Source organism: Kogia breviceps, chromosome 10 (genome assembly GCF_026419965.1).
Source record: "Kogia breviceps isolate mKogBre1 chromosome 10, mKogBre1 haplotype 1, whole genome shotgun sequence".
Taxonomy (NCBI): Eukaryota; Metazoa; Chordata; class Mammalia; order Artiodactyla; family Physeteridae; genus Kogia; species Kogia breviceps.
In genome coordinates this window covers 69281583-69294569 of record NC_081319.1, presented here as the reverse complement: position 1 = coordinate 69294569, position 12987 = coordinate 69281583, and the positions used below count along the sequence as shown (strand labels likewise).

At 43.6% G+C, this 12987-nt stretch overlaps 1 protein-coding gene across 5 annotated transcripts in view; it reads left to right on the top strand.

Moving 5' to 3' along the window:
• TCP11 (t-complex 11) overlaps positions 1 to 6035 on the top strand; it is a 30063-nt gene extending 24028 nt beyond the window's left edge. For 2 of the 5 annotated variants that reach the window (XM_059076403.2, XM_059076402.2), the window contains exons 5-10: positions 2308 to 2528; positions 3259 to 3395; positions 3656 to 3873; positions 3968 to 4149; positions 4905 to 5071; positions 5803 to 6035. In XM_059076403.2, the coding sequence (XP_058932386.1) occupies positions 2308 to 2528; positions 3259 to 3395; positions 3656 to 3873; positions 3968 to 4149; positions 4905 to 5071; positions 5803 to 6035 (1158 nt within the window). Of the gene's footprint in view, positions 1 to 2307; positions 2529 to 3258; positions 3396 to 3655; positions 3874 to 3967; positions 4150 to 4904; positions 5072 to 5783 lie in introns of those variants that run through there. The other 3 variants (XM_059076404.2, XM_067006063.1, XM_059076401.1) reach the window with 3 other exon arrangements.
• The last annotated feature ends 6952 nt before the right edge of the window (positions 6036 to 12987 follow it).

The window sequence follows — 12987 nt, the reverse complement described above, 5'->3', positions numbered from 1 at the left end:
AAAGTGTAATGTGCTGTTTTAGGATGGAATGTCCTATAAATATCAACTTAATCAATCTGGTCTGTTGTGTCACTTAAAGCTTATGTTTCCTTATTAATTTTCTGTTTGGATAATCTGTCCATTGGTGTAAGTGAGGTGTTAAAGTCCCCCAGTATCATTGTGTTACTGTTGATTTCGTCTTTTATAGCTGTTAGCAGTTGCTTTATGTATTGAGGTGCTCCTATGTTGGGTGCATATATATTTATAATTGTTATATCCTCTTGGATTGATGCCTTGATCATTATGTAGTGTCCTTCCTTGTCTCTTGTAACATTCTTTATTTTAAAGTCTATTTTATATGCTATGAGTGTTGCTACTCCAGCTTTCTTTTGATTTCCATTTGCATGGAATATCCTTTTCCATCCCCTCACTTTCAGTCTGTATGTGTCCCTGGGTCTGAAGTGGGTCTCTTGTAGACAGCATATATATGGGTCTTGTTTTTGTATCCATTCAGTGAGACTGTGTCTTTTGGTTGGAGCATTTAATCCATTCACGTTTAAGGTAATTATCGATATGTATGTTCCTATTACCATTTTCTTAATTGTTTTGGGTATGTTTTTGTAGGTCCTTTTCTTCTCTTGTGTTTCCCACTTAGAGAAGCTCCTTTAGCATTTGTTGTAGAGCTGGTTTGGTGGTGTTGAATTCTCTGAGCTTTTGCTTGTTTGTAAAGCTTTTGATTTCTCCATCAAATCTGAATGAGATCCTTGCCGGGAAGGGTAATCTTGGTTGTAGGTTCTTCCCTTTCATCACTTTCAATATGTCATGTCACTCCCTTCTGGCTTGTAGAGTTTCTGCTGAGAAATCAGCTATTAGTCTTATGGGAGTTGCCTTATATGTTATTTGTCGTTTTTCCCTTGCTGCTTTCAGTAATTTTTCTTTGTCTTTAATTTTTGCCAATTTGATTATTATGTGTCTCGGCGTGTTTCTCCTTGGATTTATCCTGTATGAGGCTCTCTGCATTTCCTGGACTTGGGTGGCTATTTCCTTTCCCATGTTAGGGAAGTTTTCCACTATAATCTCTTCAAATATTTTCTCAGGTCCTTTCTCTCTCTCGTGTCCTTCTGGGACCCCTATAATGTGAATCTTGTTGCGTTTAATGTTGTCCCAGAGGTCTCTTAGGCTGTCTTCATTTCTTTTCATTATTTTTTCTTTATTCTGTTCTGCAGCAGTGAATTCCACCATTCTGTCTTCCAGGTCACTTATCCATTCTTTTGCCTCAGTTATTCTGCTGTTGATTCCTTCTAGTATAGTTTTCATTTCATTTATTGTATTGTTCATCTCTGTTTGTTTGTTCTTTAATTTGTCTAGGTCTTTGTTAAACATTTCTTGCATCTTCTCGATCTTTGCCTCCATTCTTTTTCCGAGGTCCTGGATCATCTTCACTATCATTATTCTAAATTCTTTTCTGGAAGGTTGCCTACCTCCACTTCATTTAGTTGTTTTTCTGGGGTTTTATCTTGTTCCTTCATCCGGTTCATAGCTCTCTGCCTTTTCATCTTGTCTGTCTTTCTGTGGATGTGGTTTTTGTTCCACAGGCTGCAGGATTGTAGTTCTTGCTTCTGCTAGATCCTTTTCCCATATAGGTCATTAAAGAGTATTGAGAAGAGTTCCCTGTGCTATACAGTGGGTCCTTATTAGCTATCTGTTTTATATATACTATTGTGTATATGTCAGTCCCCATCTCCCAATTTATCCCCCCGCATCACCGCTGCTTTCCCCCTGGTAACCATAAGTTTGTTTTCTACAGCTGTGACTCTATTTCTGTTTTGTAAATAGGTTCATTTGTACCATTGTTTTAGATTCCACATATAAGCGGTACCATATGATGTTTGTCTTTCTCTGGCTTCACTCAGTATTACACTCTCTAGGTCCATCAGTGCAAATGATATTATTTTGTTCTTTTTTATGGCTGAGTAATATTCTGTTGTATATATATATGTACATCTTCTTTATGCATTCCTCTGTCAATAGACATTTAGATTGATTCCACGTCCTGGCTATTGTAAATAGTGCTGCAGTTGAACATTGGGGTGCATGTATCATTTTGAATTATGGTTTTCTCTGGATATACATCCAGGAGCGGCATTGCTGGATCATATTGTAGCTCTATTTTTAGTTTTTAAAGGAACCTCCATATTATTCTCCATAACTTCTTGATCCTTAAAAGACAGAGGCTGGGATGTCTTTGGCTAAAGGGATTGTCCATTAGAGAAAGTTTGGGGCTCTGAACAGAAAGCAAGTTCTCCTTTGACTTTCTTTCCTGGGCAGATCTTGCTGTCACTGCTATTACCACGCCAGAACCGCCTAAAAAGTGAGATTGAAGAAGCCCTGGACATGAACCTCCTTAAGCAGGAAGCAGAACACGGGGCCCTGAATGTCCCTCATCTCTCTAAGTACATTCTCAACGTGATGACTCTGCTGTGTGCACCAGTTCGAGATGAAGCAGTGCAGAAACTAGAGAACATCACAGACCCTGTTCGGTTACTGAGGTGTGAAACTTGACCAGTTTCTTGAAACCTGCTTCAGCCCCTGGGCTGGGCACAGCTGGGCCGGACACTGGATCACAGCCTCTCTCTTGGCTGGCTCTTCCCTAGTGAAGACCTGACTAACTCCTCTTTTCTCTGGTCTATTAGCTTTTCTTTTCCAAAGATGGCCTTAGATTGATTGGCCCCCTATACACCATCCTACCATAAATCATTCGAGTATGTAATCCTTTCTTCCAAGGAATTCAAACATCCCTATCCCAGGTTTTCTTTTTGCATTTCACACAATATGAGAGATAGGGATGGGAGGTTACCCCTTTTTCAGAGCTATAGAAACCATGACCCAGAAAGTTAAAAAAAAAAAAAAAAAGTGAATTGTCCAAAAACAACGTCAGCTAAAATCCCACTCCCAGAGAAATTTGTCGGCATGCTGGTGTGTTTTCTTCCACTGACTACTCTTTTTTTAAGAGACATAGAATGACTGTTGTGGAAAGGTCTGAAGGCTTTAACATCCAGAGACTTATCTGTTCCTAGCTCTGCCTCTCACTCACTTACTCACTCTGGGCCTTGGGTCCTAGGCTGCAGTGCCATCTTTTGTAAATTTAGGAGGCAGGACTAAGTTAGTTTTAAAGCCCCTCCTACCTCTAGAATATGGTGATTTAATGATATCTTGTGTAGGTTCCCCCTCACTGGATTTCCTTTCATAGTATAAATATTCTATTTCCTCCTGTGTCAGAGGAATCTTCCAGGTTCTGGGCCTGATGAAAATGGACATGGTGAACTACACTGTCCAGAGCCTTCAGCCCCAACTGCAGGAACATTCCGTCCAGTATGAACGAGCTAAATTTCAGGAACTCCTCAACAAGCAGCCTAGTATGCATATAACTTGAGGGCAGGAGCAGGGAATATGACTTTGGGTCTGACTTTAATTATGTGAGAGACTACTCCACCTCTTTTTAGGAGCAGAAAGTTTCTTCCTCAGATGGGGGTGACAGAAGGAATAGTTATCTAAGCCAGAAAGACTTCCCCCCACCAAAGCATTTACTTACTGAGGAGGAGGAGATCTTGAATCTTCGTCCCAAGGCCTCAGGGATGTAGGAGCTGAAGATAATTACACACTCTTCCCGTCACAGGCCTCCTCAATCACACTACCAAGTGGCTGACCCGAGAGGCGGCGGACCTCTCCATGCCGCCGCCTAGCTGCCCTGACACTCCCGCCTCCTTCAGTGCGGTCTGCCCCTCTCCAAGTGAGGCAGCCAACAGCCTGGAGCCCCTCAACCCCAAAATGGTGCTGTCCCAGGGCTTCCTGAACCTCCTCCTCTGGGACCCTGAAGATGAAGAGTTCCCTGAGGTAGGACTGTGGGGGGCCTTGCCTTGTTGTCTGGGACTGAGAACTTGCATGGGGACCCTCTTCTCCTGACAGCCCGCTCTGCCTGCTTCCCCAGACCCTGCTGATGGACAGAGCCCGGCTGCAGGAGCTGGAGACCCAGCTGCGCCAGTTAACCATCCTGGCCTCGGTCTTGCTAGTGGCCAGCAGTTTCTCTGGCAGTGTTCTGTTTGGTTCGCCTCAGTTTATGGATAAGCTGAAACGTATCACCAAAGCCCTGATAGAGGAGTTTAAGTCCAGGTGAGTTGCATAGATCTTTTTTTAGAGTAACGATAGGTGATAGGAAGGCACACGCAGGTAATGAAGGATGCCTTACGTTCCACAACAAACCACAGAAAGGCCCTTTGGAATCATTCACAAAGATGGTTGGTATCTTTCCATAAGTGGCCTTGAGGCTTGTAACAAAGAAAAATAAAACTTTTTTCCAAAAGGGTAGTATGGAGGATAGTTTACTATAAAATGATTCGTTATCTTGCTTGCTACAGAAGAGTCTTTATCTAGTTGAGTGGGCTGGTCGTACGTATCTCCAGGAGTCAGCCAGTCAGTCAGCAATGTTGATTGAATATCCACTGAGTGTGGGGTGTCACACCAAAGGAAAAAGCGGAATCAAAAGGCCGAGTTTGTCATTGTAATTGGTGAGAGTAGGACAAATGACCATGGAAAATGTCCAAGAAAGTGTTAAAAATGTGCATATATAAATAAATCCCATGGGGCTAAAGAATACTGAGTGGATACGAAACCCTTGTCCAGAGTTGATTTTATAGTTTATCTTGTTTTCTAAGAAGAAGAACATGGTATCATACAGAAAAAGAAGTCAGTATCGGAGGGTAACAGTGAAGACACTGACCCTGCCCACTGGGCTCTGTGCTTCCAGGACCTGGGATGAGGGCAGAAGGGTGGCTGGGCATCTCCCTCACATGGGCCTGACTTCTGGTGTGGAGCTTTGGGGCTCAGGGCCACCCCTGGGTACCAGCTTAAACTCCTTCACGGTCTAGGCCTGAGGAGGAGGCTATGCTGACTGTGAGTGAACAGGTGTCTCAGGAAATCCATCAGAGCCTCAAGAACATGGGTCTTGCTGCTCTGAGCAGCGACAACACAGCATCGCTGATAGGAGAGCTCCAGAACATCACCAAGAAGGAGAACTGTGTCCACAGTGTCATTGGTGAGCATGCCTGTGGGGTGGTGGGAATGCTGAGGGGAGAGCCAATCCCCCCCGGAAGGTGCTTACTGAACCATTTAACCATAAAGGGCATGATGATTGGGCAAATCACTGTGTAGGCTTTAGTTTTTGCTTAATGCTGGGTTGAAAATATATCCCTTTTAGTTTAAAGACTGACTCTATGGTTGAAGGAAGATTTGTACCGGGAATTCATGGCTTCTAGGTGTGGCATACTGTCCAGCCAATGTGGTTAAGTCATCCCTGGCCTTCTGGGTCATTTTTGGCTGCAGTCTAAGACATGTGACACCCACTCCCTGCCAACAAAAAGTTGATGCCGAATTGGGCTGGAGGATATGTTCCCAAAGCAGGGATTTCCCCTGTCCCATGTTGGAATGGTGGCCATGAACTTGACCTTGCTCTTAACCTCAGCCATCTGAAGGGTCAGTCAAAGATCCTCCTGTTATGTCAAATACCAGAATTTAACTGATGAATACTTAAGGAATCTTTTGAATAGAAATATGCTAGCTCACTAGTTTTAGATCTTTGCTTTGTCCTTGGGAGTTAGGTAGCAGCCCCCTTCCCAAACAAAACAAATTTCCTTATGTCTAGGTGAGTGGGTAGGTCAGTGAATATCTCAGTTAACTTTGAACTTGGGTGAGTAGAGTGCAGGGGGCAGTGTTTCTCCCCAAAAGTTGTTTGCTCTTTCCCTTCTCACTGTCTATTCCTGCTCACAGATCAGCGGATCCACTTGTTCCTCAAATGCTGTTTGGGTCTTGGTGTGCAGCGGTCTCTTCTAGACCTCCCTGGAGGCCTTACTCTCATTGAGGCAGAGCTGGCAGAACTGGGCCAAAAATTCATCAACTTAACACATGATTATCAGCAGGTGTTTGGCCCCTACTACACGGAGATCTTAAAAACCCTCATCCCCCCAGCCCAGGCACTGGAGACAGAAGTGTGGTCTCTCTGATGGCACTGGCTCCAAGCCCTGGTACCTTGGACCCAGGAGAGAAGCCCATCATTCTCTTGGGGTGACATCACCAGTGACCAGCAGAGCAGCAAGCCCTCCCCCCATCTGCAGCCAGTACACTACGCAGCAGTGACCAAGCGTGTAAACACCGGCTGGCCCAAACTCATTCACTAATAAACTTCTGAACTGCAAGCAAACCCCACGCTTCCTTTGCGGCAGCCGTAGTCAGGCCCTGTGTCCTTGGCCCCCCACTAGTGAGCAGCCGGTAGGCCCTGGTTTTCCTCCAGGTGCTGCCTTCAGCACGCAAAGCTGAGAAGCCAAGACACGCAGGTACTATAACATTATATAACATTTTCTCTGAGGGTAAAGCATTTCTCTGAGGGCCCTGAGAATTCTGTGGAATTATCCAAAATGTGAGTATGTTTCTGGAAGTCAGAAATTTGTTTTGTCTAATTCAGTTCTCAGGATTGGGTGTGATTGAAAAAAGTTATTAGAAGCCTCATTTCCAGGACCAAATTCCTCTGAAGGTTTCAAATGATGCCACAAGAGGTCAGGAAAGGTGAGAGCCTCAGCTTTCTCTTCTGTCGCAGGGGTTCTGAAGCAGGGCGCTAGCTGGGGCCAGATGACAATGGATGTTGGCTCATAGTGGGCGTCCTGCTGAGGACAGGTCCGAGTTCCTGTGCGCTCTCTCTCTCTCAGGTGTCCAGAGTTCAGTCTGGGCCAGTTGGATCAGTGACTGGTTTGGTCAAGTTTATCCTTGGTCCTGTTCTCTAGCTGAGTGGCTGAGTGAGTCTCCTGCTCCCTCCTCTCTAAGCTTAGAAGCCCCTGTTCTTCCTGACAGAGGCCATGTGGACGTCCCAGTGTGGAACACCCTCCACCCTTCTTCCCACTTCCAGACTGGGACTGTCCCTGGCAGTTGTGGTTGTGAGCTCTGCTGTTGGCATCACAAATGAGAGCTATTCTAGGAAGGACCTGGGCTTGTCTTCTGGGCTTGTTGAGATCCAGCCCCTCATTCTCGAGCAGACCGCAGCAGACCAGCCCTGACCTAGGATGGCTGAAATGAGGAAATGTTCCCTTCACATTTGGCCGTTTTTTGGTAATGGATAAGAGAGAAAATGGAAACTCACTTACCTGCTCTCAAGGTAGGGTGAAGACAATCAATGTTCTCACCATTTCAGGAGATGGAGGGAGCTGAATATAGGAAGAACATCTAGGAAGTCTAGGAAGAACATCTGAAGGGGGATTTGAGTTCCATTAGCCCAGGATTTCTCCTGATTGACTTCTTTTTTTAGAGAGTAGAGCCTAGATGGATGACAGAGCCAGACCAACAGTGGACCTTTACTATGACCAGAAAAGCTGGAGGGCCTGGATTGTTCAGTTTCCAACCTTGTAGCTGGACATCCTCGAGGTGGGGAAGCCCAGAAAAAGGATGTGTTTCATAGACAGCAAGTCTTGCCTAGATGGAGTCTCTGATTTGCAACTATTTGAATTTGTTAAAAATCCATACTTTGGAAACCTCCTTATCTTAGAGGCAGAAGTGCTCTGAAGGGGTTCCTGAGAAGAGGACTGCCTGGTTGGTGGGTGCAGATACTGGGCTGACAATAGAACTTTGCTTTGCACTTCATAATTAAAATCCAGAATGATTGATTTCTTAGAAATTTTGAGTTGATTTTCTTGTGCTTCCATGTGGAGGAGACAGGGATCCTGACCTCAACAAAGAAAGATAGCTCCATTCAATCCTGCCCACAGTTTGAGGGATCTATACTTTGATTTGTGGTGAAATACACATAATATAGAAATTTACCATTAGTGACATTTTGTACACTCACAATGTTGTGCAGCTATCACTAGTGTCTAGTTGCAGAAATCAAAAATCAGTTCCTTGGGCTGAAATCAGAGTGTTGGCAGGGCCATATTTCCTCTGGAGGCTCTAGGGGAGAATCTGTTCCTTGCCTCTTTCAGCTTCTACTGGCTGCTGGTATTCCTTTACCTGTGGCTGCGTTAGTCTAGTCTAGGGCTCCATGGTCACCTCAGGGTCCCGTGGTCATCATCTGTGTGTATCTAATCTTTCTCTGCCTCTCTCTTATAAGGATATTTCTGACTGGATTTAGGGCCCACTCACATAACCCAGGATAACCTCCCCATTTTAATATCAACTTAATCACATAGGTAATTGTTTTGGGTTGTGTCTCCCCCACTCCCCGCCCCCAAATTCATATGTTGAAGTCCTAACCCTCAGTACCTCAGAATCTGACCTCATTTGTAAATAGGGTCATTATAGATGTACTTAGTTAATGTGAGCTTATACTGGAATTGTGTGGGACCCTGATCCAATCTGACTGGTGTCCTTATGAAAAGACATGTGTCACATGAAGAGACAGACACATACAGAAGTACAACAATGTGAAGAATCAGGGAGAATGCCGTCTACTTCAGGCTACCAGAAGCTAGAAAAGAGGAATGGGACAGATTCTCCCTCAGAGCCTTAGAAGAAACCAACTCTGCTGACACCCTGATTTCAGACTTATACCTCAGATAAAACAAATGTATTATCTGTTTAAGCCACCCAGTTTGTGGTGCTTTGTGACAGTAGCCCTAGGAAACGAAAACAGTAACATTTACAGGTTCTAGTAATTAGGACCTAATATCTTTGGGTGGCCATTATTCAGTCTTCTACAAAGAAAGAATCTGTTTCCTTGACTTTTCCAGCTTCTAGAGACTGTGCACATTCCTTGGCTGGTAGCCCCTTCCTCCAGCTTCTAAGCACATCCCTAAACCATTGCTTTCGTGTCTCCTCTCCTACTTTGCCCTCCTCCCTCCCTTTTTTTTTAAAAAAAAACATCTTTATTGGAGTATAATTGCTTTACAATGTTTGTTAGTTTCTGCTGTATAACAAAGTGAATCAGCTATACGTATACATATATCCCCATATCTCCTCCCTCTTGCATCTCCCTCCCACCTTCCCTATCCCACCCCTCTAGGTGGTCACAAGGCACTGAGCTGATCTCCCTGTGCTATGCGGGTGCTTCCCACTAGCTATCTAATTTACATTTGGTAGTGTATATATGTCCATGCCACTCTCTCACTTCATCCCAGCTTATCTTTCCCCCCTCCATGTCCTCAAGTACATTCTGTACATCTGTGTCTTTATTCCTGTCCTGTCCCTAGGTTCCTCAGAACCATTTTTAAAAATAGATTCCATATATATGTGTTAGCATATGGTATTTGTTTTTCTCTCCTGACTTACTTCACTCTGTATGACAGACTCTAGGTCCATCCACCTCACTACAAATAACACAATTTTGTTTCTTTTTATGGCTGAGTAATATTCCATTGTATATATGTGCCACATCTTTATCCATTCATCTGTCGATGGACACTTAGGTTGCTTCCATGTCCTGGCTATTGTAAATAGTGCTGCAGTGAACATTGTGTGGTACATGACTCTTTTTGGATTATGGTTATCTCAGGGTGTATACTCAGTAGTGGAATTGCTGGGTCATATGGTAGTTCTATTTTTAGTTTTTTAAGGAATCTCCATACTGTTCTCCATAGTGGCTGTATCAATTTACATTCCCACACACAGTGCAAGAGGGTTCCCTTTTCTCCACACCCTCTCCAGCATTTGCTGTTTGTAGATTTTTTGATGATGGCCATTCTGACTGGTGTGAGGTGATACCTCACTGTGGTTTTGATTTGCATTTCTCTAATGATTAGTGATGTTGAGCATTTTTTCATGCATTTGTTGGCCATCTGTATGTCTTCCTTGGAGAAGTGTCTATTTAGGTTTTCTGCCCATTTTTGGATTGAGCTGTTTGTTTTTGTGATATTGAGCTGCATGAGCTGCTTGTATATTTTGGAGATTAATCCTTTGTCAGTTTCTTCATTTGCAAATATTTTCTCCCATTCTGAAGGATGTCTTTTCATCTTGTTTATGGTTTCCTTTGATGTGCAAAAGCTTTTAAGTTTCATTAGGTCCCATTTGTTTATTTTTGTTTTTATTTCCCTTATTCTAGGAGGTGGGTCAAAAAGGATCTTGCTGTGATTTATGTCATGGAGTGTTCTGCCTGTGTTTTCCTCTAAGAGTTTTATAGTGTCTGGCCTTACATTTAGGTCTTTTTAAAAAAAATTTATTTTATTTATTTTTTTCGATACACGGGCCTCTCACTGCCGTGGCCTCTCCCGTTGCAGAGCACAGGCTCCGGACGCGCAGGCTCAGTGGCCATGGCTCACGGGCCCAGCCGCTCCGCGGCATGTGGGATCTTCCCGGACCGGGGCACAAACCCGCGTCCCCTGCATCGGCAGGCGGACTCTCAACCACTGCGCCACCAGGGAAGCCCACATTTAGGTCTTTAATCCATTTTGAGTTTATTTTTGTGTATGGTTTTAGGGAGTGTTCTAATTTCATTCTTTTACATGTAGCTGTCCAGTTTTCCCAGCACCGTTTATTGAAGAGACTGTCTTTTCTCCACTGTGTAGTCTTGCCTCCTTTATCAAAGATAATGACTATAGGAGCATGGGTTTATGTCTGGACTTTCTGTCCTGTTCCACTGATCTATATTTCTGTTTTTATGCCAGTACCATACTGTCTTGACTACTGTAGTTTTGTAGTATAGTCTGAAGTCAGGGGTCTGATTCTTCCACCTCTGTTTTTCTTTCTCAAGATTGCTTTGGCTATTCGGGGTCTTTTGTGTTTCCATACAAATTGTGAAATTTTTTGTTCTAGTTCTGTGAAAAATGCTATTGGGAGTTTGATAGAGATTGCATTGAATCTGTAGATTGCTTTGGGTAGTATAGTCATTTTCACAATTTTGATTCTTCCAATCCGAGAACATGGTATGTCTCTCCATCTGTTTGTATTTATCTTTAATTTCTTTCATCTGTGTCTTATAGTTTTCTGCATACAGGTCTTTTGTCTCCCTAGGTAGGTTTTTTTTTTTTTTTTTTTTAATTTAATTTTATTTTACTTATGTTTTTATACAGCAGGTTATTTATTTATTTATTTATTTATTTATTTATTTATTTTTGCGGTACACGGGCCTCTCACTGCTGTGCCCTCTCCCGCTGCGGAGCACAGGCTCCAGATGCGCAGGCCCAGCAGCCATGGCCCACGGGCCCAGCTGCTCCGCGGCACGTGGGATCCTCCCGGACCGGGGCATGAACCCGTGTCCCCTGCATCGGCAGGCGGACTCTCAGCCACTGCGCCACCAGGGAAGCCCCCTAGGTAGGTTTATTCCTAGATATTTTATTCTTTTTGTTGCAGTGGCAAATGGGAGTGTTTCCTTAATTTGTCTTTCAGATTTTTCATCATTAGTGTATAGGAATGCAAGAGATTTCTGTGGATTAATTTTATATCCTGCTACTTTACCAAATTCATTGATTAGTTCTAGTAGTTTTCTGGTGGCATCTTTAGGATTCTCTCTGTATAGTATCATGTCATCTGCAAACAGTGACAGTTTTACTTCTTCTTTTCTGATTTGGATTCCTTTTATTTCTTTTCCTTCTCTGATTTCTGTGGCTAGGACTTCCAAAACTATGTTGAATTGTAGTGGTGAGAGTGGGCAACCTTGTCTTGTTCCTGATCTTAGTGGAAATGGTTTCAGTTTTTCACCATTGAGAATGATGTTTGCTGTGGGTTTGTCGTATATGGCCTTTATTATGTTGAGGTAAGTTCCCTCTATGCCTTGTTTCTGGAGGGTTTTTATCATAAATGGGTGTTGAATTTTGTCGAGATCTTTTTCTGCATCAATTGAGATGATCATATGGATTTTTTCCTTCGATTTGTTAATATGGTCTGTCACATTGATTGATTTGCATATGTTGAAGAACACTTGCATCCCTGGGATAAATCCTGCTTGATCATGGTGTATGATCCTTTTAATGTGCTGTTGGATTCTGTTTGCTAGTATTTTGTTGAGGATTTTTGGATCTGTGTTCATCAGTGATATTGGCCTGTAGTTTTCTTTTTTTGTGACATCTTTGTCTGATTTTGGTATCATGGTGATGGTGGCCTTGTAGAATGAGTTTGGGAGTGTTCCTCCCTCTGCTATATTTTGGAAGAGCTTGAGAAGGATGGGTATTAGCTCTTTTCTAAATGTTTGATAGAATACTCCTGTGAAGCCATCTGGTTCTGGGCTTTTGTTTGTTGGAAGGTTTTTTTTAAAAGATTTGTTTTTTTGGTTGTTTTTTGTTTGTTTGTTTATTTAATTTATTTTTGGCTGCATTGGGTCTTTGTGGCTGTGTGCGGGCTTTCTCTAGTTGCAGCGAGTGGGGCCTTCTCTTCGTTGTTGTGCGTGGGCTTCTTATTGAGGTGGCTTCTCTTGTTGTGGAGCACAGGCTCTAGGCATGCGGGCTTCAGTAGTTGTGACTCGTGGGCTCTAGAGTGCAGGCTCAGTAGTTGTGGCGCACGGGCTTAGTTGCTCCTTGGTATTGTGGGATCTTCCTGGACCAGGGCTCAAACCCGTGTCCCCTGCATTGGCAGGTGGATTCTTAACCACTGCGCCACCAGGGAAGCCCTGTTGGAAGATTTTTTTTTTTTTTTTTTTTTTGCGTTACGCAGTCCTCTCACTGTTGTGGCCTCTCCGGTTGCGGAGCACAGGCTCTGGACGAGCAGGCTCAGCGGCCATGGCTCATGGGCCCAGCCACTCCACGGCATGTGGGATCTTCCCAGACAGGGGCACGAACCTGTGTCCCCTGCATTGGCAGGTGGACTCTCAACCACTGTGCCACCAGGGAAGCCCCCTGTTGGAAGATTTTAAATCACACTTTGAATTTCAGTGCTTGTGGTCAGTCTGTTTATATTTTCTATTTCTTCCTGGTGCAGTCTCGGAAGGTTGTGCTTTTCTAAGAATTTGTCCATTTCTTCCAGGTTGTCCCATTTTATTGGCATAGAGTTGCTTGTAGTAATCTCTCATGATTCTTTGTATTTCTGCAGTGTCAGTTGTTACTTCTC